At 34.9% G+C, this 26,586-nt stretch overlaps 2 protein-coding genes across 5 annotated transcripts in view; one reads left to right on the plus strand and one right to left on the minus strand.

Moving 5' to 3' along the window:
* The window catches only part of LOC150102971 (transmembrane channel-like protein 7), a 407,541-nt gene that overhangs the window by 360,064 nt on the left and 20,891 nt on the right, over positions 1–26,586 (minus strand). For 2 of the 3 annotated variants that reach the window (XM_090398590.1, XM_090398591.1), the window contains exon 2: positions 12,316–12,662. In XM_090398590.1, coding sequence (XP_090254716.1) covers positions 12,316–12,662 — 347 coding nt within the window. Of the gene's footprint in view, positions 1–12,315; positions 12,663–25,022; positions 25,038–26,586 lie in introns of those variants that run through there. The other variant, XM_090398592.1, reaches the window with a different exon arrangement.
* The window catches only part of LOC150102972 (transmembrane channel-like protein 7), a 482,602-nt gene that overhangs the window by 34,752 nt on the left and 421,264 nt on the right, over positions 1–26,586 (plus strand). Inside the window, exon 1 of one of the 2 annotated variants that reach the window (XM_090398588.1) lies at positions 19,161–19,193. The exons of the other annotated variant lie outside the window; for it this stretch is intronic. The gene's annotated coding sequence lies outside the window, so the exon portion shown is untranslated. Of the gene's footprint in view, positions 1–19,160; positions 19,194–26,586 lie in introns of those variants that run through there. 2 annotated transcript variants of the gene reach the window in all.

Genomic DNA, 26,586 nt, shown 5'->3' on the forward strand with positions numbered 1-26,586 from the left:
TAGGATACCATATGAAAGGTTGTTGCATTAACTGGAGAATATGGGATTGGAATATAAACTCTTGACATGGATCAAGGGGTGGTTGACAGACAGATATCAAAAAGTGGTATACAGTGGGTGTGAATCCTCTAGATTTAAGGTGACCAGTGGTGTACCTCAGGGTTCAGTCCTTCAGCCATTTCTGTCCAATCTATACATTAATGACATCAGGCAGGGTCTAACATCAGATGTGCAACTGTTTGCCAATGATGCAAAGATAGGCAAGATAATGAGGGATGCTACTGACATTCAGCATTTACAAAATGATTTGAATAGGCTGGAAATTTCGGCAAACAAAAATGGCTATCAGTTTTAATTTTAATATAATAGATTTAGTTTAATCCTTTATCCCAGTGAGAGCAAACAAAGTTTGCGCCTGAAAATATCTTCAGGACTAAATATAGTGTTGTACTATCTTATCCAGTAAGTAGTGCAACACCAAGGCAACTCGTGGCAAAGGTGGAGCAAGCTACCAGGCACTTCTAACCCAGTATCTCCCATAATGCAAAACACATTTCCTATGTGGATATGTATACTGTTATGCATTAAAGGGATTGGCCATCTACCCAGACTAGTTTCGACCTTTATTGAGGTCTCTTCAGTGGGAGCCAGGCCCAGAGCTGGAGATACCAGGCAGAAGCAGTAGCAAGTCATCTGTGCCTATGGGAGTTGCCAAAAGGTTTATCACCTTTTTTAAAAATTACTCTGGATTTAGAGAAAGATGCTGAAAATTTATTTATCACTAGGTTAGACTATAATAGATTTAGTTTAATCCTTTATCCCAGTGAGAGCAAACAAAGTTTGCGCCTGAAAATATCTTCAGGACTAAATATAGTGTTGTACTATCTTATCCAGTAAGTAGTGCAACACCAAGGCAACTCGTGGCAAAGGTGGAGCAAGCTACCAGGCACTTCTAACCCAGTATCTCCCATAATGCAAAACACATTTCCTATGTGGATATGTATACTGTTATGCATTAAAGGGATTGGCCATCTACCCGCCACGTTGTTTGCCACGAGTTTCCTTGGTGTTGCACTACTTACTGGATAAGATAGTACAACACTATATTTAGTCCTGAAGATATTTTCAGGCGCAAACTTTGTTTGCTCTCACTGGGATAAAGGATTAAACTAAATCTATTATAGTCTAACCTAGTGATAAATAAATTTTCAACATCTTTCTCTAAATCCAGAGTAATTTTTAAAAAAGGTGATAAACCTTTTGGCAACTCCCATAGGCACAGATGACTTGCTACTGCTTCTGCCTGGTATCTCCAGCTCTGGGCCTGGCTCCCACTGAAGAGACCTCAATAAAGGTCGAAACTAGTCTGGGTAGATGGCCAATCCCTTTAATGCATAACAGTATACATATCCACATAGGAAATGTGTTTTGCATTATGGGAGATACTGGGTTAGAAGTGCCTGGTAGCTTGCTCCACCTTTGCCACGAGTTGCCTTGGTGTTGCACTACTTACTGGATAAGATAGTACAACACTATATTTAGTCCTGAAGATATTTTCAGGCGCAAACTTTGTTTGCTCTCACTGGGATAAAGGATTAAACTAAATCTATTATAGTCTAACCTAGTGATAAATAAATTTTCAATATCAGTTTTAATGTTAGTAAGTGCAAAGTTATGCACTTTGCTATGATCAGAGTTCCAGTGGGATATTATATTAGTGGGTTATGCTACAAGAAATTCACAAGGCTAGATATTTTGGCATAATGGTTGATAGGAATTTGAAGTTCAAAGGTCACTTAGTTTAAGTTGCAAATACAACTCAAAGGATAACTACGATGTTGAAGCGAACCTTGACATGAAAGGATAAGGAAGTCAGTTTGCCTTTTTTTTTTTAAGGCTTTGATAAGACCACACCTGGATTATTGTGTGCAGATTTGTTCTCCCAGGTTCCAAGGGGATAAAGAAGCTGTGGAAAGGATGCAAAGAAGAGCTACAGAGATTATATCTGGATTATGGAATTTAGATTATGAGGACAGATTGTGAGCATGTGGATTGCAGACTCCGGTTAACAGGAGAAAGATGGGTGATAAGAGGGAGTTCTATAAACTTTTGAATGGGTATTATAGCATATCGTCTGATGAAATTTTTCGTTATATGGAAGGTGGGGAGAGAAAACGGGTGCATCCGTGGAAGTTAAGTTTGTTCACAGTAAAGAAAGAGGTAAGAGCTAGGTTTTTCTTCCAGAGGGCAGTGAGTGAATGAGTGGAATAGTTTGCCTTTTAAGGATATTGATTGCATATAGTGTGAATGAATTTAAGGGAAGGTATGACAGCTGGTTTGGGTGATTTATAGCCTCCCTCAATGAGTCCTTGACTCCCTGGTGGTCTCAGATGATAATAATAATAATATCCCACTCCTCCTATTCACGAGGTTTTGTAATTTACATTCTCTCAACATGTCCTCAACTGGATGGGACATAACAACAACAATCTGTCCTTATATTCCACATTCCAAATTTCACTGACCAGCTTTGTGAATCTTCTCTGGACTCCTTCCACCATATCCTTATCACCATAAAACCCAGGAGACCAAGCCTGTGCACAATAATCCACATGAGGTCTGATCAAAGTGTTATACAATGGCATCATAACCTCTTTGTTTCTGCATGTCAGGGTTCTCCGAATCATTGCCATTATCCAATGTGACATCTTCAACTTGTGTAATGTGGCTCCTGAATTTCAGATGCTTATTCACCACCACCACTCCCAGATCTCTCATGTCCTCCAGTGCCTTTAAAGTTTCCTCACCAAGTGTATATGTTGCATCCCATTGCTGCTTAACAAATTTCAAAATCTTACACTTTTCAACATTGAAAAGTCTCAAATACCTGCCCATTCATGCAATCAATTCAAGTTCTCCTGTAAGGTCATAACATCTGCTTGATTCTGCATTGCACTTCCCAATTTTGCATCATCTGCAAACATATCACTAGTTAAACCCATCCCAATATCATTAATATACAAAATGAACATTGGTCCCAAAAAGACCTCTGTGGCACACCAGTAGAGACCTTCCTCTTTCGGGATATGAAATATCCCGAAAGAGGAAGGTCACCATATACAACTTTCTGATACCTATCTGACAGCCAGGAACTGATCCAACTCAGAAGTCTGTTATCCAATCACATCTGTTTCAATTTATTTAACAGCTTGTCATGTGGCAGTCTATGAAAAGCTTTTGCAAAATCCAAGTACACCACTGTATATGCATCTCCCCTTAACAAATCATGTTGATAACCATAGAGAATACTGCTGTAATCAACCCATTTCTATATTCTACTTCTCACCAATCTCTCTAGTACCTTCCCAACTCCAAAGCCCATTCAAATGTAACCAATCACACCTGTATAATTCTATTCTTCTCTCAAACACACACGCCATATATCCACAAACTGTACTCCCTTCTCCTCACAACTTCCACTAGCATATCATTCATGATTGTAGTCCTCTGTCACAACTCATCATTGTCATACCTTAGCAACACACTACCCTCTCCCATTACACTGTTATCTTTTACTCTCAGTAACCTCCTGATATTTGCCCTTACATGCTCCTCGTGTCCTTAGATCATTCGTCCCCACAACCACCACTAATTCACTTGCTTATTTCTTCTTAATGTCCAATGCCTGAATTATCATACTATTTCTCCCGCTTTGATAGCAGACCTTATAGACTGTCTAATTAACTAATCCTCTAATTTTAGAATCTTTATACAATGTTATCATGTAATTATTGGTCAACTTTTTAACCCTTTTTTCCCCCCTTTCATTCTATTCTTTTGCACATTTGCATTAGTTTCCACTAAATGTCTAATATCACTCTGAATATTAAGAATGAGAGAAGTTATGAAATACATAAAGCTCCGGACAGAAAAGTAATGAGTATTGGGTGAAAACCTAAATCGGAGTATGAAAAGAAATTAACCATGCAAGCTAAAGGCTTGCATGGCCAATGAGACGATAGTGAATCTGCAGACTGTGGATTATTTTAAGGAGTGGTATAATAGACTTTGTGATGACCTCCCATGATGAGCTTGTGACTTCATGGGGATCAGGAAAATAATAAGTTGAGGTGATTTATGTTGTGTCAGGTTTGTCAAGTGAAAGGGAGGAGTGCAATGTGCTGTCATCTGTGTATTGGGTTGGTGGTGAACTGCAGAGAGTTGTTGATATACAGAATGAAGAGGGTTGGGGAGAGCAAAGAACCTTGTGGAACCCACCCTAGAGTTAGTTGAATAGTGACAGGATAAGGAACCATCCACCATCACACATAGTGTACACCCAGTCAGAAAGCTGGCAATCCAGTTGCAGAAGTCATTTGACAGACCAAAATGATGGGAGTTTGCTAAATAAGCCTTTGTACCAGACCTGGTCAAAAGCCTTGGAGATATCAAGTGAAACTATTTGAGATTCAAACTTCTCCATGACATCTGTCCAGAAATGGATGGCATGTGAGTAGATCTCCTGTTGATTTGACAGTGGAAGAATTCACAGTGGCAGTCATTTGATGGACCTCTCCGTTACTTTAGACAGGACTGAGCCAAGTTAGATAATGCAACTGTTTGATGGTAGTAATTTGTCACCCTTCTTGGGAATGAGTTGAACATGAACCAATTTACAGGCTGTTGAGTAGATAACAGTAGAGTAAGAGAGCATTAACAGTTAACATAGGACAAGAGTCAGTTCTAATGCACAGATCTTCGAAATGACTGGCGGGGAGGGGGGGGTTACCATGATCGGGTTATGTGTGCATTGAAGGCAAAGTGTAAAGACAAGAGATTGGCTTTTTCTGTGGGTGATGAAGCTAGAGCCACCTAGAGATGAAAGGGTGAAAGCAGTGTTGTGAAAAATTATGATGAATTGCTTTGGTGAGAGAACAAAAAGCTTGACTGCCATATGGACAAGATACAAGCTCCCTGTTTTTTGCTCTTTTTCACAGCTGTTTTGGGCTTGAACACAAGCACTAAAGGAAGATAGATTTTCTGATGTAAGCCAATTGTGGTATGCTAGTTGATTTCTGCTTGTACAGCCTTGGCACACCTTTTGGAGAACCAAGGTTTGGTAAGGGTCAGTAGGCCAGAGCAGTGTGGAGAATGTATCTTTCCATGCCAGTAAGTATTACTTCAGTAACACATTCAGTGCATATGTTTGTGCTGGAAAACTGAAAACAATAGTTTGATCCTGGGAGGGATGTACAGAAGTCACAGAGGCCATCTCACTTGGCACTGTTATAATCCCAAACTACTCTTGTTTGGGAGTGGCTGCGTGAGCATTGTTCCATGGGGAAGGAGACAAGCACTAGATTGTAGTCTGAATTACTTAGGGGACCCCAATACATTCTCAGTATACTTAGAAGGATCACTGGTGATTATGAGATCTTGGGTAGTGGTTAGGATTATCTGGCCAAGCAAGTAGGTATGTGAACAATTTTTGTACTGCTGTTAGTGGTGGCAAATGTCTCAGCATCTCTGACTGCTTACTCCGTACAGGCAGAAGAGCAAAGCCAGTTGGTGTTGTTAACAATAAAATCTCCTAAGAGAGGATTCTGCTGTTAAGGAAGAAAAGATAGAGAAAATCACTGTTTAAGGAGAGAAAGCTAAAGCACTCAGAGTGGCTGGTGGCATTTGGGAAGCAACAGAGACAACTTTTATTTCCTTTTTTTTTTTTTTTTTTTAAGTTGCTCTCACCCATGAAAGGTTTTTCTGCAAACCTATAGCACATTCATACTATAGGTGAGCTAATAGTTTAAATTTTTTTGGTATATTTATTCATTTTTTATGTCAGAAACTCTGCTCTGGAGAATAAACATGAAACTTTTTCAAGACTTCAGGCTTCCAATAAGTGAAATTTTTAACCAAAGAAAGTCAAAGTCAAGCAATTCTAGAGTGGGTGTTCTCTAGTATGGTATGCCATATGCACTTTCTGACTCCTTTTGACTCTCTAATCAAAAGGAGTCAAAATGTGTGTAATCAGAAAAGCTGAGATGAGTAGTGTTTTGGGGAAGGGGATGAGATTTGTGGGAGGGGGAATGAGATTTGGAAGAATGGAGATTGTAATGGGCACTATTAAGGTTGGAACTGAGGCTGCAGATGTTGGTGAAGTGAATATAGAAAGCTCTCTGGTTTCCATGATGGCTATTAGCATCACTTAGTTTCTGCACAAACTTTCCTTGTTTGTATTCAATGATCCAACTGTCATATCCATTTTGACAGTTTTCTTCTAGTTGTTTCAATAGTTGATGTCCTTATTCTCTCTGAGTGAAGGATAGATCAGGCCAAGCTCATATGCATGATTAGGGACAAATGCTGTTGAACTTGTAGATTGCTTTTATTAGTTTCAATATGAAGTTCATTCCATATTTTCTTTTATTTGTGGGTCAAAATGATATTTCTGAGAACAAAGTTCCACTTTTCTGCTAACTTACTGATGTCCTTCTTTAGTGATTCACCAGTTTCAGTTGGAAAGTTCAGAATGATAGTGTTGAATTTCTTGTTTCAAGTCTTGATCAAGTCATGTATCACTAATGCGATGAAGCCGTAAAGTTTGTTAGTGCTATTGGGGAAACACTTGCATTGCAGCACTGATCATCTTGAGCAGTTCGAGCTTGGCTTCATGTTCTGATTTTGGAGGAGATAGTTTCGTCCATAGTGTTAAGGCACTGTTTGAGACTTTTGATGTGTTTTTCCAAGTTCAGAAGCTCTTTACAGAAGAGAGGCACAGTGAATAAAAGAAACACTGGTTGGGGCCAATGAGCAGCTTGTGTGCCAATTCCTCTATTTCTGCACAGCAAGTATGCAACAAAAAGTGGCAACAGAAATCACACATTATACCTTTTTTGTTGTTGGTAATATCTAGTTTGTAACTGTAGACTTTGTATCATTGCTGGGTTTTTCAGTAATCAACAGCCAGTGAAGCACTGTTGATCACTGCCAAACCCAGCAATGTCATTAGCCTTTGTTGCTGCCATCTTCACTTCACACAGTAGGAATAAGAAGCACTTGAACATGTCCAATATTAATTGAGCAAGTAAACTGATTTGGTGCACTCTAAGTACTTGTGGGTTGTGTAGAAGTATTCAGCCCCTTAGTACCTGCTGTTATGATTTCTGTTTATTGGATATTTCAGAGGGAAAAGATTTTAGTGCATAGGTTTAGACTAACTTATTGTCACCTAGTGGTTTTTTTTCAACTGAAATAAATTATAAAATCAAAAAGAATTAAAGAGAACTACACTGGTTTCTAATAAACAATGGTCAAAATGTTAAAGTGCCTCAATAAGGAATGTTAACACCCTCCCAGCAAGACAGTGCTCACAACAATGTTTCATACTTTCTTTTAATGTTACATGGTGATTAGTGTTCATTTTGCTAAATGAATAAGTAGTAGTAATCTCGATAGTAGTCTCCATAATTTAAAAAAATGGATGTTTATAATGGAGTCCAAGAGCTCAGCTGGTAATGACAACCATTACTCATGCTAAATCCTCCTTAGAGCCTTAAGATTTTAGGGAGGAGAGTTGAGAGCACCAACACATCGACCTAGAGCATCCCAGAGATGCTCAATAGGCTTAAGGTTAGGAGACATGGCTGGACAGTCCATGCATATGGCAGTCTCCTTGAAGATACTCGTCCACAAGCTTTGCTTGATAAGGACAACCATTATCGTCTAGCATCATTTATGGTTCTGCTAGGAAGCACATATAGGTCAGTGCATCCACCCAATAAGATGCCTCCCAAAACCAGCACACTATCTGCACTAAAAGTGTACCTTCAAGGATACTAGAGGGATGATAACATGCCCTGGTTCTCTCCAGAAACAAAGCACGCCTGGCATCATTTTTATTAAAAATTTTATTGAAATAAAATTTTTATAAAATAAACAAGTTTATTAAAACAAACAATATAATGTGTCTGGTTTGTAAGTCATCACATTTACATCATTAGGGGTACAAAACTTATATAAAAGACTAAAAAAAATTAAGTACCTGGTTGGCCGAGCGGTAAGCATTCCTGCTCTCAAACCAACAGGTTGTGGGTTTGAATTTTCTGCAATGGGCATGGATGTTTGCGATCGTCTTTAGGTGGAAGATGAATTTCATTGTCTGGTGAATGTGTGTGTGTGTGTGTGTTATATATATGTTAAAGATACCAAGCAATTTTAAACCTGGTTTTACTCCATTTCCCAAGTAAGCAAACAGACAAAAAAGTCAAGTTTGCACCTGCAAGTGTTGCAAGTCTAGCTGATCCTACAGGTAGTGCAAGACCAAGGCAACTCATGGTAAAAGTAGAATAATCTCTGGTCACTAATCTTAATATTTACCCCTAATGCCAAAACACATCTCCTAGAGGAGATGTATGATGTTTTGTATTAAAGGCAAGGGACCGCTACCCAGACCGGTTTCGACCTTTATTGAGTTCTCATCAGTGGGAGCCAGGCTAGAAATACTAAGGTTTAGTAATACAGAGCTTATAAGTATTTTACCAGACAAGTTACCGTACGGTGTTTTAACCTTACTTGGGAAATGGAGTAAAACCAGGTTTAAAATTGCTTGGTATCTTTAACATTTATTATACCCAAGGTAAAATAATTTCTACATTTATATCTCCTCCTGAGATTTTTATTTAATAAGGTTAAAACACCTTATGGCAACTTGTTCTGGTAAAATACTTATAAGCTCTGTATTACTAAATCTTGGTATTTCTAGCCTGGCTCCCACTGATGAGACCTCAATAAAGGTTGTAACCGGTCTGGGTAGTGGGCCCCCCTTGCCTTTAATACAAAACATCATACATCTCCTCTAGGAGATGTGTTTTGGCATTAAGGGTAAATATTAAGATTAGTGACCAGAGATTATTCTACTTTTACCATGAGTTGCCTTGGTCTTGCACTACCTGTAGGATCAGCTAGACTTGCAACACTTGCAGGTACAAACTTGACTTTTTTGTCTGTTTGCTTACTTGGGAAATGGAGTAAAACCAGGTTTAAAATTGCTTGGTATCTTTAACATACATACAAGTCAAGTTTGCACCTGCAAGTGTTGCAAGTCTAGCTGATCCTACAGGTAGTGCAAGACCAAGGCAACTCATGGTAAAAGTAGAATAATCTCTGGTCACTAATCTTAATATTTACCCTTAATGCCAAAACACATCTCCTAGAGGAGATGTATGATGTTTTGTATTAAAGGCAAGGGGGGCCCACTACCCAGACCGGTTACAACCTTTATTGAGGTCTCATCAGTGGGAGCCAGGCTAGAAATACCAAGATTTAGTAATACAGAGCTTATAAGTATTTTACCAGAACAAGTTGCCATAAGGTGTTTTAACCTTATTAAATAAAAATCTCAGGAGGAGATATAAATGTAGAAATTATTTTACCTTGGGTATAATAAATGTTAAAGATACCAAGCAATTTTAAACCTGGTTTTACTCCATTTCCCAAGTAAGGTTAAAACACCGTATGGTAACTTGTTCTGGTAAAATACTTATAAGCTCTGTATTACTAAACCTTAGTATTTCTAGCCTGGCTCCCACTGATGAGAACTCAATAAAGGTCGAAACCGGTCTGGGTAGCGGTCCCTTGCCTTTAATACAAAACATCATACATCTCCTCTAGGAGATGTGTTTTGGCATTAGGGGTAAATATTAAGATTAGTGACCAGAGATTATTCTACTTTTACCATGAGTTGCCTTGGTCTTGCACTACCTGTAGGATCAGCTAGACTTGCAACACTTGCAGGTACAAACTTGACTTGTTTGTCTGTTTGCTTACTTGGGAAATGGAGTAAAACCAGGTTTAAAATTGCTTGGTATCTTTAACATTTATTATACCCAAGGTAAAATAATTTTTACATATATATATATATAAATTGACAAAAAATGGGGAAAAAAAATCCCTAGCTTTAGTAATCCTTTGGTTTAGTAATAACCTTTCATGGGTGGTAGGTAATCACATTAAAAAAAAAAAAAAAAAGTTGTATTAATTACTATATGTGTGTTGAAACAATGCTAGTTGTTGCTGCTGTCATGTTCTGTGGCATGATGCACATCATATCTCAGAATGTCATCAATTTCCTGAAGTCTGGCTCCAACAATGTTGTATATACCGTTTGCAATCTATTCCTACCTAAGTGTATTAGCTTACACTTTGCCACATTCAATTGGCAGCTGTTATACTTCACTCATACTGTCAGCCTATCATCTTACAGGATCTCTATATCATCTTTTAAGTATTACTCTTCCCAGATTTGCATCACTAGCAAACAACTGAATATTTTCCCTGAAATCATTTCCTATATCACTAAAATACAAATTAAATAGCTGCAACCTAAGTATAGAGCTGATTGGTAAGCCTCCGGATGTGTTACCAACAGGTTTGGTTTTGCAGACCATCTAATAACCAACCTGCAGAATCCACTTTACTTCTGTACCTTCAAATAGTGGAGGTGCTGGCTCCCTAAATTGTTGTGCTAGTAGACTGCTGACACAAGAGAAATTTGTCTGTTTTCATTAGTGATGCAGTTACTTTATAAGTATGAACAATATCCTCTTGATAACATCAATCATTCATACAATATCATAGAATCACATGTACCACAGTAAAAAATTAATTTATTATGCAGATATTTCATCTTATGAATCACATGACATCATTTATCAGCATGGACAGAAAACAACAACAAAGAATTTAAAGAAAAGAAACAGTAAAGCACATGTATTACACTGGAATCTCTCTCTCTCTCTCTCTACTCTAACATGCATGCGCGCGCACACAGTAGAGTATTTATTGATTACGAACTATTGGACTGAAAATAAAGTTAAGTAATAATTTGAGTTAAAAAAACAAAATAAACTTGAGAATACAATTTATTTAATGCAGTTAAGGATGACAATTTCCCACACTTTAGGAATGGTGAGGCAGTCATTATGAATGTGATTAAGGTGGTGAAGTAGGGCCTAAGCACTTTCCTTGTATAAGCATTCATGTTTATACATGTATCTATGTAACAGTTTGGTATTTTCCCAATGGATACTGTGACTAGTGTTTTCAATTCCATATTGTACTAGGCCAAATTTGTGAAGTTTGATGAGTTGGATGTGGTCTTGATGTTCAGAGATGTGTTTGTGACAGGTCTTCCTGTTTGTCCATAGTAAGACAAGTTGCACGAACATGGTACTTTGTATATGCCAGGTAGTTTTGTCTCTCATTCACAGATGCTTTTAAAATATGGCATAGAAGTCCTGTGGACTTCTTGTCTATGTTGCTTTATAGGAGAGATTTTAATTATTTTCTGTATTATTCTTCGATTATATCCATTTAGTAAGGCTCTTTAGTTAGATACAATCCAAAAATAACAAAGTACCATGTTCGTGCAACTTGTCTTACTAGGGACAAACCAAAGTATCTGTCAACAAATGCATCTCTGACCATCAAGACTACCCAGCTCCTCAAACCTCACAAATTTGACATAGAACATAGGAATTGACACCAGTCACACTATCCAATGGGAAAAATGGCAAACTGTTACATACATCTTGTGTAAACATTCATGTTTACACAAGGAAAGTGCTGATGATTTACTTCATTAACCTAACCTCAATCATAATGACTGCTTCCCAATTCCTAAATTAACAGCCTTAACTATATTAAATAATCTGTATTCTCAAGTTTTTTTGTTAACTCAAAATTATCCAATAGTGTGTAACCACTAAACAGGAATTACACACAGCTATATATACAGAAGGATTCCAATGTAACACATGCATTCTACTATGTTTCTTTTACATAAACTCCTTATTGTTGTTCACTGTACATACTGATGATGTCTTGCAATACGTAAGACAAAATATCTGCATAATAAATCAATTCTTTACTGTAGATACATGTGTAATTCTGTAATAATGGATATCCTACAGGCATCATTATACAAGAAATTCATATAATCAGTTTACACAATTTCAATGCTCACGTATTCAACTGATCCATTTGCTATTTTGTGTTAAACATACGAGGTTAACTAAAAACCAAGTTTTAATATGGGTTAATATGAAACTAAACTAATTTAATACTGTCAGATCACACATATTTTATATATAATAAATTTATTACAAGTAAATAAACTTTTCTGAAGACAAAATAAAATAGTAGATTCCTGTTTATTTTGAAAATATTAAGTTCTATTGCTGAATATTAAAATCTCAGTATGAACACTTATATTATGATAGAAATGAACTCAAAAATACAAGAGATAGCATTACTTACACAAACATAATCTTGAGACTCAACTTCACTTTTAGTTGAATGTGATGCTCTTTTAACAAGATGAAATGAAGGTCTAGATTTACATCTTGAAGATGTTTTCCTCCTTTTAAATTCTGCAGAGGAAATCTGTCTCTCTATTTCTGGGGCTAAAGATGAGATTCTGGCTGATATCCTCGGCAAAGTCACAGCATTATAAACTTGAAGAGGCACATTATTTACAAGTGGCTTTATCCTTCCATAAGTTTTACTAGGTAATAAGGTGCAAATTGCATTATTCCACATGTTTTGATCAGTCTGACTTTGGGTTGTTTCAACAGAACACTCTTGTTTTACTTCAAATGAAGCATCTACAACATGTCATTATACTGGTTAATATTTACATGTTTTAGACATCAGATATCATGTAGCTATTATGGAAGATACAATATGCATTAGATTATTAAATTTTAGTTAATTAAATTATTGGTTCAACACTCTTTCTGTAGACATACCACAACACTATGTGCTGCAAAATGAATGCCATATCCTAAAAAACACTGAAGCCATCACTAACATCCTGTTCTAATGACAAACACACACATGGAGAGAAGGTAAAAGAGTGTTATAAATGAATCCAGCAGTGTTTTTTTAACTGTGATGAGGAAACAGTATTTTAAATTGCATTGTGTGGAGATTTTTTTGATAGTCTTGGGTTCATAACCATTTTCAAAAATGCCATCACGCTTCCATATATCAAGAATGTTACAGACAAGATGGCTAAATTACTAAAGAAACATAACATCAAAGTAGCTTTTCTGCCGCTGGAAAAAATTTCAAGATTTCTATATCCCCCGAAACCTCCACATCATCCTTTAAAAAAAACAGGTGTTTATAAAATTTATTGTTCTTGCGGCATCTGCTACGTAGGACAGATAAGAAGATCTGGAGAAATACGCATGAACGAACACCAAAAGGATGTACAAAACAGAAGAGAACACAAATCAGGTCTAGCTTTCCATGTCACTTCCACCGGCCACAATGTACTCTGGCAGAAAACAAACATGTCTTATATAGAGAAAAAAACTGTTACATAAGGAAATTTAAAGAATTTCCTTTTAAAGCTTAGAATTCCAACACAATGCAATAAAAAACCAAGGCTTAATTCTACACTAAGTTTAGTCAGCTTTGATAAAAAATATACCTCAGTCAGACCGTGGACATTATGATCATGAACAACAGAACGTGGCATCATCCAGCATTGTTTAAACTTAGCACTGCTTTGAATCTCCATTCTGATTTTTTAATTTTATATACAGTTAGATGGCTACAACTGTATAGTATGAACTATTCATTTCTCTTTTTTGTTGTTTTAACTTTCAATTACCTTTTACCTCTGAAGATGTAAGTCAAACAATTTACGAAACTTGTCAGGTTTTATTTCTTTGTGCTTTTAGCTTAAAAAAAAAAAAAAATGTGGTCCAATTACCGGAATATGCCTTACTGTTACACATATCAAAGATCCCAAAGATGTCCAACTGAAGACACCTCAGGCCATCACTGAGCCACCACCAGCTTGTACAGTTCCAACCTGACATGCAGGATCAATGGCTTCATGTGGTTGGCACCATATCCTCAGTCTTCCATTGGTGCTATGAAGTTTAAATTGCAATTCATCACTCCAGGCTACACATCATTAATTTTCAATCATCCAGTTTCGATGTTCTTTAGCCCAGGCAAGGTGTTCAAGCCGGTGTCATGGGATTAGAAGTGGGACTCTCGTAAGTCGGCAGCTCCTGAAGCCAAGACAGTAAAGTGAATGTTGCATGGTCCTTGCACTGCCTTTCTGGCTGGAACCCTCTTCAGATGGGAGGTGATTTGAGATAATGTCTAGATTCCATCAGTCCATATGATGCAAGTCAGATGGCAATGATCATTCAAGGCTGGTTGCCCTTGCAGTTTGTCTGGGTGCTTGTTTTGTTGCTGGAATTTTCATATTCCCAAAACACTCTTCATCATCATCATCATCATACGTATCAGGATTTAGGCCTAGTATGGCCTGTTCCAGCCTTAGAAGTCATCGTTGAATCGTTTAAGAGGAAGTCCTGGTTTTCTTTTTCCTAATGGCTTGTACTTTAAGGCTTGTTTTGGTAATCTTTCTGTTTTCATTCTTTGAACGTATTCCATCCATCTATGTTTATATTTTTTAATTTTTTCAATTACTGGTTCTTGGTTTAATTCTTTCATATTTTCGTTTCTTTTGTGATCAAATAGGGTATACTTTGCAGTTTTTCTCATAAACTTCATTTCTGCTGTTGTTAATCTTTGTTTGTCTTTTTGTTTTATTGTCCAGATTTCGCTTCCATACATTAAGACCAGTAAGGCTAATGTATTGTATACTTTTAGCCTGCTTTGTTTTTGAAATAGGTTTGGTTTAAATATAGAGTTAATTACTCCTGTTATTTTTAAATATTTTGCAAGTTTTATGTTTATATCTTTTTCATTTTCATAAGTGATCATACATCCTAGGTAGTTAAATGAATTCACCTGTTCTAAGATCTTGTTATCTAATACTATTTTAGTTCTTGCTGGATCTTGTACTTTAAAGGCCATAGGTTTTGATTTTTCCGTTGATATTATCATACCATAATTTTTGGATATCTCATTTAGATTTAAAATAGCTTTTTGTAAGTTATCTTCAGAATTTGTAATTATTATTTGGTCGTCTGCAAAGAGGAGAGTGTTTAAGTTAACTGTAGGTGAAAGATTAATTCCTTGATGTAAATTTTTACTCCATTTTATTATTATTTCATTTAAGTAGATATTAAAAAGAGTTGCTGAGAGGGGACATCCCTGTCAGACCCCTTGGTTTATCTCTCTTGTATATGATAGCTCTTGATTTAATCTTATTTGTATGTGATTATTTTCATATATACTTGTGACAGCTTTTAGGATATTATTTGGTATTTGTCTTTCTTTTACGATGTTAAATAATATGTTTCTTTTAACTTTGTCAAATGCTTTTTCAAAGTCAATAAATGCAATATGTGTTTCTAAATTATATTCTCTTCTTTTCTCTATTATTAATTTTAGGCAGAAGGCTGGGTCTATACATGATCATCCTTTTCTAAATCCATTTTGTACCTCTAGAATAAAGTTTTCAGAATATTTCATTAGTTTGTTATTTAAGATTCTGCTGTATATTTTGTAACATGAATTTAGTATACTGATACCTCTATAGTTTTTAGGGTCATCTCTATTACTTTTCTTAAAGATAGGAATCACAACTGCTTTTATCCATTCTATTGGGGGGATACCAGTTGAGTAAATTTTATTTAAAAATAATAAGAGTCTTCCTTTGAATCTTGTTCCTGCATATTTATATAGTTCTGAACCTAGCTTATCTTCTCCAGGTGATTTTCCGTTTCTTGTTTCTTTCAGGCTGATTTCTAATTCTTCTTCAGTTATTTCCTTTTCATTTTCGTTAATTGTTTGCCTGTTGTCTTTTTTAAAATATTTGTCTGTCCACAGTTCTGTGTAGTAATTTAGAAATTCTTCTAATTTCAATTCAGTGTTTAATTTTATGTTTTCTTTGGTATCTGCATTTAGGTGTTTCAAAATCTTATATACATTGGGTCTTATTTTATATAAATCATGTTCTAAATTAGAAACAAATTTATTCCATGATTCTCTATGTCTTTTTCTGATTTCTCTTTTAGCTATGGCTCTTATTCTTTTATATTCTATTTCATCTTCTAATCTTTTACTGCTTAACCATTTGTGATAGGCTTCTTTTTGATTATTTCTTTGATTGTATCATCCCAGATCTTCAGTTTTTTTCTTTTATTGAATTTTTTGGTCTTTCCTAAGCTTTCATTTGCTGCTGCATTTAGTATCGTTTTTATATTAAGCCATTCTATTTCTATATCTTCATTTTGTTTTATTTTATCTAGATACTGGTTAATTCTTTGTTCATATAGCCATTGTACATTTGTGTCATTCAATAGTCTAGTTTTATAAGCAAATGTTTCAATTTTTCTTTCTGTTCTTGTTACTTGTAGCCATTTAGGTGGTAATCTTAATTTTATTTTAACAAGGAAGTGGTCACTGCTTATTTCATATCCTCTGTGAACTCTAACATCTAGTGAAAATTTTGATGTCTTTTCATTTAATATGAAGTAATCTAATATTAATTTCCATCCTCTTGCTGCCCAAGTATATTTATGTATGTCTTTATGTTTAGAGAAGGAATTCATTATTTTTAGGTTATTATAAACTACAAAGTCAATCAATTTTTTACCATTTCTGTTTAGAGTGTGTTCTCCATGTATTCCTATATTATTATTAATTTTCGTGTTTCCAATTCTTGCATTTAAGTCTCCTGCTAAAATTATGTAATCATTTTTATTTATTTTATTATATATGTTTTGTAGCTGATTATAAAAATCAATATTATCCTGTTCTCTTTTTTCTGGGGCATATAAACCAATTATTGTTAAATAGCCTCTATCTATTTTTATTCTAGCTTCTATTATTCTTTCATTCCATAATTTATAATGTTTTAACTGTTTTGAAAGGGAGTTATGAAATGAATCCAAATCATGACTCTTGCTTGTGCTCTTTGGTCTCTGTCGACTCCACTGTATATCACATTAAAATTTTCAGTTCTCATAGTTCCTTTTAATTTCTTTTTTGTTTCAGTGATTACTGCTATTTTAAAATTTCTTTCATTTAATAACTGGTCTAATTCTATTTCTTTATATGCTATTCCTCTTACATTCCAGTTTGCTATGTGTATTATATTTTGTCGTTTCCATTTTCGTTTTCCCTTTTCCATTCCAGGGTCGTTTCCCTGGAATGGAAAAGGGAAAATGCTCTTGAAACTGTCATAGGAGAAAATACAAGTTCGTTGACACGTGGATAGGCTTATGTGTTCGACGCACATGTTGAATTAGATTTAAACGGTATTGATGCGAACACAGATTGATAAGAAAATAACTATTTATTAACTTAAAAGCTAATATTTCGCTGGTATTATATCCAGCATCTTCAGAGCACACAAACAAAGTTTGTTACAAATACGAGACAACCACAATTCGGTGTAACAGTGGGGCTAATATAAGTAATTACAGCGTGCAACACAAGACTAAAGTCCTAATACAGCGCCATCTAAGTTAAAAAAAACAGTAGTCCAAAGTTTTGAAAAAAATATAGTAGTCCAAAGTTTTGAAAAAAATATAGTAGTCCAAAGTTTTGAAAAAAATAAAATAAAAATAAATAAATATTAATTTGGTCTTACGATCTTTGGTAGATTTATACCAAATCTTTGGTAGATTTATACAGCCATATTTGTTAAGGCTTGGAGCATGTTTTAAGGCTTCTGTTGATTCCAGGAACAACCTCTCTCTCTTGTAGAAGCTTCTGTGCAGTACTTTTGTTTTTTTCCAATTGATCCTGTGTGCTGGGGTATCCAAAGCATGGTTTGCCAGACCCGACTTGCTATAGCAAAAGTTCCGGATATATTTTTTGTGTTCACTGAGGCTGATGTCCACAGTTCTTCCTGTCTGTCCATAGTAGGCTCGATGACAAGAACAGGGTACTTCATAGACTCCTGGATGTGATAAAGGAGTGAATCTGTCCTTAGGTGAATGGATGAGAGTTGTCAATGACAAGAACAGACTACAAACCTTAACAAATATGGCTGTATAAATCTACCAAAGATCCTAAGACCAAATTAATATTTATTTATTTTAATTTTATTTATTTTTATTTTATTTTTTTCAAAACTTTGGGCTACTGTTTTTTTTTTTTTTAAACTTAGATGGTGCTGTATTAGGACTTTAGTCTTGTGTTACACTCTGCAATTACTTATACTAGCCCTACTGTTATAAATGAATTGTGGTTGTCTCGCATTTGTAACAAACTTTATTTGTGTGCTCTGAAAATTCTGGATATAATACCAGCGAAATATTAGCTTTTAAGTTAATAAATAGTTATTTTCTTTTCAATCTATGTTCGCATCAATACTGTTTAAATCCAATCAACAAGTTCGTTGACAATTTCGGAGATCGAGTAATCCATCTGTCCATTGGACACCTACGATCTGCCCTCTGTCAAGTGCATCTACTAAATCCAACACCTTTCCCACTATGCTTCTCACAATAAATGCTTGGGAAAGCCCACACTGACAGCTAAGTATGACCACAGCTTCAGCCACGAAGTGAGCAAATGCAGGAGGTGCAATAAAGAATTTGCATAGGTGCCCGATGTATAGCAGTGTCTCCTGTCCTTAATTCAATGGCACTTAATTGTATTTGAATCTATGAATATCTGTAAAATATCTATAAAGAGAAACTATTTTAAAACTAATGAAGAGTATTTGGGGTTGGAAAAGACTATAAGGGGAGGAGGGAGAAAGAGTCATGGGAGGAGCAAGACTGTGTGGAAAATTAAACTTATCACAGAGAGGCCTGAATGCAGATAAAAAAGAGTTAGTGTATTTATAGGAATGCCAGGGTATCAGAAATATGGGAAATGAAACTACTGCATTTGAGAGGTTGTTGATCTGCTTGAAAATCACTTATATAAATGCGTGACTGACGAGGATAAGTTACTGACAGAAACAGAGTTGGAGGGTTTTCAGAGAACTTGTGTGTCGAAACAATAAGAAAGAGAGAAAGAGAGATGTTAGGGAGGGATAGTGGTGATGGCTTTGAGGCAGTATGATGTGAATGCTGGTGGATGCAACATAATTTATTTAGCAGGATGATGTTACTAAGTCTAAATGCGTGAAAGGTGAACAATGAAGAATTTAAAGGTATAGAACATAAATGGTGAACCTATGGCACGTATGCTAGAGGTGGCTCATCCAAGAATTTTGCTGGCATGCCAACGATTTACAGGTGATATCCTTTTATATGCTTATAAATTATTTAACTTTTTTTTAAGTCATTACAATATGTATAAGTTAAATTTTGTTTTACACGAGAGAGTAACTATGAAGACGTGCATATGATTGGTGCGGTATTAACAAAAGATCACGCGACCCAAAGACAAAGGCAACCGACAAGTGTTGAGTTGAAATGCTAATTCTCTTCAACCGAATTCCATAAATCTGAAACTGTCATAACAACGTTCACTATATATTTCTTAGTTTTAACACATTCTTGATGGGGCATCATTTGTCATTCCAACGATACTTACCATTACCGGTGGGCTCAACTCACACAAAGTTTCAACCCTTGGTTGAATTTTATTCTTGCTTGTTTGCATTTGAACTGGCAAGCGAACTCACACATATTTTATATGTACAGTGACCATATTTTTTTGGAAAAATAAAGGAAAAATCAGAAATTTTTTCATAATAAATAAATAAAAAAATAATAATAATAAAAAAACCAGGTTGCGTTTATTTGTTTCACTAAAACTAAAAAGCTTTGCAACATTTATTGTAAAATATAAGCATATACATAGCATTTTAAACAATCATATTATTACTTAAAAAATTTTAATTTTGATACTTTTCACAAGAATTTTTTAATAAATCAGGTTTGTGTTTTAAAAATTCATAAAACTGTATACAATTCATGTCAAAGTTCCATTTGGTATAAATTCATGCTTTCAATATTTCAATTTTTAATTGGGTTTTTTCACTGGTTCACATATTGTTCACTAATGAAAAGACTTGTTCAGTGTGGGCATTAGATCCAGGGAGACATAAGAAAAATTCAACGATTTTTAAAGTGTTTTTAAAAGATACGTTTATCTGTGAAATATTTAAAATTTTCAACCAATCTAGGTTGGCAGGACTCGTCATTTTGTCGCCATTCTTCGATCTTTTCACTGGTGACATAACTTTTAATATACGAAACTTCATCAAATAGTTCACCGTCATTTATATTTAAGTTCCAGTGACCGGAAATGAACAAAACACTTTCCTCGATCTTTGCCCGCAGAGGGATTTCTCATAGTAGGACCCATTCAAATACTTCCATTTCCATTTCATATTTAAATAACTGGGACGAAACAGCTGTTCCAGTTATTTAAATAATCAATGCAGGTTTGGCAAAATTTATGAATTGCATCTTTAAATAAGTTGGCATCAATATTCAATTTACCATTTCCATTCACAAAATAAAGGACAAAATGGTCATTTCAGAAAGAAAAAAAAATCTAAAGCACAGAGCAGTGAAATAAAGAACTGTCCTCTTAAATAAAGGATGTATGATTGCCGAAATTATATGGCATGTTTCAATCGGTGGTAGAATTTTATTTGAAGTTAGCCTTTGTGATCTGTCATAATGTCACTGAGAATTTCAAATGCAATAAAACAAACACTTATTTAATGTAATTGAAAAACTGACAATAGTTTTTAGTTAGATACTATGTTTCAGTACAACATATGGTTTTCCTTGAGTCAGTCTATACAGCATAGATTCTGTGGGGGGATAATAATAGTGCAATTAGAGACAGCTGGAATAAATATGGCACTAACTAATGAATCGAACTATTTGTTGAGAAATATATTACACAGACTGCAAAAGCCTCTGTACCTTATTCAGGGATACAATAAAACTACACTTGTTTTTCTTGCATCTGCAGTATAATGCCTGTTGGGGAGGGTGTGTTGTTGCCGCTTGGAGCGAGTTACTATTGCCTCGATGTGAACTTGTTTAAACATTTTTCATGTGCGAGGTAATATGCAAAACTTTTTGATGTCTTTTTTCATAAAGTAAAATCAGAGGTGCGAGTTATAAGTGAGGGCAAGTTATATTCGAGTAAATACGGTAAGCATTTCGCTGACAAGTTAACATCCTTCTGTTGCTTCCCCTGCTCAACTGACTTCTATGGTGAGTTACAATGCAGAAATATTTTTCTCACTACCTTTTTTTTTTCCACACCAGCATCATTAAAATCAATTTAATAATACAATAATAAATTTTACACTGAATAATATTACAATTTATATATAAATAAATATTTTAAATAGAATAAAATATTATTTATAAAATTATAAATAATTATTTATAAAATATTATATAATATTATTAATTAATTCATTCATTTTCTATTAATTTTTCTCCTACTAAAAACTGCCCGGCACATCAGCAACTCGATTTGTAAATTTTTGGCATGCAACGGCACGTCAGCAATTCGATATGTAAACTTTTGGCATGTGCACATAAAAAGGTTTGCCACCACTGGTATAGAATAACTAATATCTGAAACAAATGTATAAACAGATATTTTGATCTCTGAAGATAATCTGGTACACAAATACTAAAATATAAGCCAATTGGAAAGAGAAAACAGGGTAGACCTCAAACAAGGATATTGGATGGATAATGAGACTGGAACAGACCAATATGGTTTACATGTTGGTCTGTTCATAATTTCATATGGGAATAGACCAATATGAAACAATAAAACCTACTTTAATGAGCTAATAAACACATGAGGATGTGACACATCATCTATCTTAAAAAACTGTCATCATCGAAACCGTAATCAGTAGAGCACGCATCATCTGTTCCAACTTCAATGACCAAAAACAGGAGATCAACACCATCAAAAGAATTATGCAACAGAATGGTTTCGAACCAAAGAATATTCAGAGTATTACAAATATATTCAAAGCTATCCCTAGAAAGTCCAACTCTGAATGTAAAGTTCCAATCTCCTACATTACTGGTACTTCAAAACCAATACAAGAATCCTGAAAAAAAAATTATCTTCCATGGATTAATCCCTCTACTATTCCTTCCACAAGTTTACCATGTTCCTTGCAATTGCCATTGTCCACAGTATCTCTCATACTGTGGACAAACAGAACATTCTGTTGACAGAAGACTTCAAGAACATCTCTTCAAACTTCTGTTATAAGAAATTCCAAAATCTGGTCTTCCCAAGCACACAGTCAACACAGATCATAGAATCGTTTGGTCAAAGACTCATTTGTTAAACTAAGAGATGCTGTATTAAATTTGAGCATGTATTCAAAGAGTCTTAACCTTAATAATCTTATCCAAATTTTGGGTAAAGAAATACAGTAATTCCAATTCAAGTTTGGTTTGGACAATTAATATTGCTTTGGTACTCTCTTTGAATACATGTTCACAAACACAAAATAATATTAATCATGTATATTCAGATATTTGATTCTAAAACTTACAGATCATCTGAACTGTTAATCACAGTGCAGATGATCTGTAAGTTTTAGAATCAAATATCTGAAAATACATCATTAATATTACTTTGTGTTTGTGAGTGTTTCTATGGCACAAGTCCCACTTAAAACTCAAAGCCATAATCTGTTTAGATAACCAGGAGAGCAAATATTATGAATGATTTTAATTATTATTATAATTATTACAGTAATCCTTGTGGAACCACAGATTCATTGTTGGAGGTCCACTTAACAAGCATACATGTCTATCATATTTACATTCTTTGCATTCACAACGAGAGGCCATCCCTGGAAGTTCTGTAAAGATAAGCAGATAAGCAGAACATGTATTCTCACATCCTTCTGCACCACATCTTTACACAACTTCCAGGGATGGCCTCTTATTCTTTCCATCTCACCCTTCACCCTTTTTATAATCCCTTCTGTATTAATCTGGTAAAATCCCTTTAGTAACTTGAAGGTCAGTCTCTCCCTCTCTTTATCACCCCTTTTCCTCCTGTTCACCAAACTCTGCAATCTACGGTCCCTAAACTGCTCTGCATAACCAACATTCCACAGTTAAGATATTATTTAGGTCATTAATTTCTGGATCTTCTCTAGTGTTTCCACATCCCAATTTAAATGAGGTGACCAATTTCAGCATAACAGTACCAGTGTAGTCTGACCCAGGGATCTAGAAATCAAATCATCACAGTTTAGTTATCAGAGACAAGTGGCAAGTAAACTTTCAGCCTAGTTCTAAATGCATTCAAAATATATTATTTTCTTTGCATAATGTATACTTTTTTATTTTTCCATTTTAATACATCATATCATTCATTGTCAAGTTATTTGATAAGCAGCAGTTGACAACTAATTCATTAAAGATGTTTTATTTCCAACCATGAGATAGCATTTCATATATTTAAGAAGGAATTAATTTATCAAATTAATTTAGCCTGTACCAAAATGACATACCAGTTATTGCTGATGTTATTAAAAGAATTAGTTTAAAAAAAATGAAGACCCCCCCCAATAGATTTAGGCTTCTTCCAGATAACTCTACAGATATTTCAAATGAGGAAGAACTTGTTCATTATTAAAATATATAGATTAAAAACTGAAAAAGACATTTATTACTGTAATTCCTCTGTGAGCTGCAAACTTTTATACATTAGAGAGTGAAATAAACAAGTTATTCTTGTCTCAGTAGCTCATAATATGCAGTACACTCTTCCATCAGGCGAGGAAACAGTCTGCATGTGCAGTATCTTCGTGACTAGGCTACTAATGTGAAGCATTTGATGTGAATTCAGCAATCTCTTTATATAATTAGCCAAGTTGTGAAGATGCCATACAAAGAAAATTTGTATGCTTACTTAGAATGTGTAATTAGCAGACACTGGAATAGATGGAACAGGTAACATGCTGAGAAAAAAAAAAAAAAAAATTGCCTAGTGGCAAAATGTAAAAGAAATGTTCAAGATCTTATATTAACACATTGTACGCAATTTGCATCTGCCTGTTTTAAATTCTATTAAAGATGTTCTTGCTGAAATTGAAATAGTAGTAAAAAATTATATACCTTTACCAAAATTCAATAAAAAGACAGAAAGAACTGGGAAGAGTAATAGCCATGTTACAAACAAAAATCCTGAAATTCAAGCATCAGCATTCAGTAAGGTGAGTGTCTAATAGAGTGGGATACTAGTTGCACTTGTTAATAACCATTGCCACTGCAGAGTAGTGAATGTCAGTTGAAAATAGAACAATGATGCTATGCTGCTAAAGACTTAGTAAAGAAAAATAAGGCATACAATGGTGTTCAAATAATGTATGAAGTGATCTATTTTAATGTTGAACAAAAAAATCTAATAAATGAAGGAATAACATATTTGAAGGCTGTCTTACATTTTCCTGGCCTGAAGATCTGGAATATTTTGGAAAAGAAGAAACTAATATTTGGGGTAAATATTTCAGGAAACATTTTGATGATAGTGAAGAAACATTTTCTTAAGTGAAGAAATTGCAGCGATAATAGTGAAGAAACATTTTCGTTCACCAAGTAAATTTGGTGAACGAGTAATAATGAGTTCAAAGTTGCGGAGAAGCAATTAAATATACAAGATCTTTATGGAAAAACAGTGTAATAAGAACAGGTTTCCATTTCTATCAAAACTGCTTGAAGTTGTGGTCATTATACCAGAAAGTATGCTGCCATGTGAATGAGGTTTTTGTTAAATGAGTCTAACAAATGAGAAACTGAGTTCATTAATCAATCTCTCCATCCTGAATGATTTATTGATGATACATATGAATGGCTCCTCTCTGCAGGACTTGAAACACTGAAGACACATGAAGTCCTTATGTACAGTGAACGGTGAGTACTAGTGGCATGCATTTTAAACCCACATTGAAAGGACAGGATATTTCTGTATAATTACATGTAATGTATGGTAAGAATTAAAAAATGTGTAACTTTATTTTGTCATCACAACATTTAGTTTTAAAAAAACATCACTTATAACCAGTGCTTTTTTTCTGGAAAAAAAGGTGCCGTACTCACCATAAAGATGTTATTACAGCAACTTCCACAGTTTTAACATATCCTCCGATATACCATCATTGTCTCTAGATCGATTCATGCTTTTGGTATCAACTATAGAATGATGACCTCGGAGCAGCCATGAGTCCACATATTTGCTAGGGTTGAACTGAGTGAACAACAAGGTCCTACTATCCTGATGAACATCAGTGCGGAAGTTGTCCATACAAGCAGATATGACTAGATGAAGTTACTATAAGATTCATCTGAGAGAAACTCCTTTCACATTGACTGGAAGATATTGCAATTGTGTCCACAGGTGTGCTTTAGAGGAAGCAGTATGTTCGGGGCTTTATTTTCTTGAAGATATTCACAGAAACCATGAACTGCTTTTCTTTCATTTAAGCGAAATTTGTGTGCTAACTTTTTAATTTCAGCTTCACCAAATGTCAGATGCTTCCCAGGATTTTCTGGCCAATACTTGGAATCTAAAATCTTCACACATTCAGGAAAATCAGCATCATCTCCTTCAAGCAGATGCTTTCCAAAAGCTTCTTTCAGACTTTTATAGAAAGCAGATGAACTTATTGCAGTACTGTGTCTTTCATTTTTGTGGAGCTTAATCCCTTTGAACTTTATGTTCTTCTGACTTTGAAGAGAAATACTGTAGCACGGACCAGAATTTTAATTCTTTCTTTGAAAAGTTGAACTGTATTCTTTATCTTCCTGTCTGCTTTGTACAAGTCAATATTTCTCTCTTGTAAATCTAGACTTAGTTCATTAAGTTCTTGGAGAGCATCACACATAAGGCTCAAATCAAGAACAAACTCGCATGACGTTACTTTTCTTAAAAGGCCCTCATAAAGAAAGCAATCTGTTTTGCTTCTTCTGCCTTCAGAAAGTGATGAACGAGGGCTTCAAAGTCTTGCCACACACTGCAGAAACAGTGCGAAAGCTAGATGCAACCCAGCAAGTGCTTAAAATTCTGCCAATTTTAAGAAGTTGAAGTTCTAGAGTCACTTTACATTCCTGTAGTTCCCTAGCATTCTTAGGTGAAGCATGATAAGTCACATAAATTTTGTCCATGAAACTCTTAAAGTGATTCACTCCTGCAACATTGTTCACTGTGTCACTAACAGACAATTCAAGGCGATGGCTAGCACAATGCCAGAAAATAACACTAGGAAACTTCTCTTGAATTAGCCTCCTTACATCTTCACGCACACCAAACAACACAGCTGCACCATCACAAGTTACATACAATAAATACTCCTTTAAGTAATCTTCAGATAATCCTAAACACTGAAGAAGACTAATTAAAGAGTTTAGAATTCCTCTAGCAGTTACATCTGATAATTCAATCAAATCTAGGAAAAGACTCACAGGAGCCAAAAGTTCTGGAAGAATTACACAAACAATAACAATCAATGTTGTTGTGTTACTCACAGTTGTCGATTCATCAATAAGTAACGATATTTTGTTCTTGAAGTTCACTATTATTGTCTATTAATATTTTTATCATTTCATTTGTGATATGGCTTACAATGTTAATGCAAGCATTTGCAGAATGAAGAATATATATCCC

Source organism: Typopeltis vanoorti, chromosome 9 (genome assembly GCF_054136105.1).
Source record: "Typopeltis vanoorti isolate ZY-2024b chromosome 9, IOZ_Tvanoo_1.0, whole genome shotgun sequence".
In the NCBI taxonomy this organism is placed as follows: Eukaryota; Metazoa; Arthropoda; class Arachnida; order Uropygi; family Thelyphonidae; genus Typopeltis; species Typopeltis vanoorti.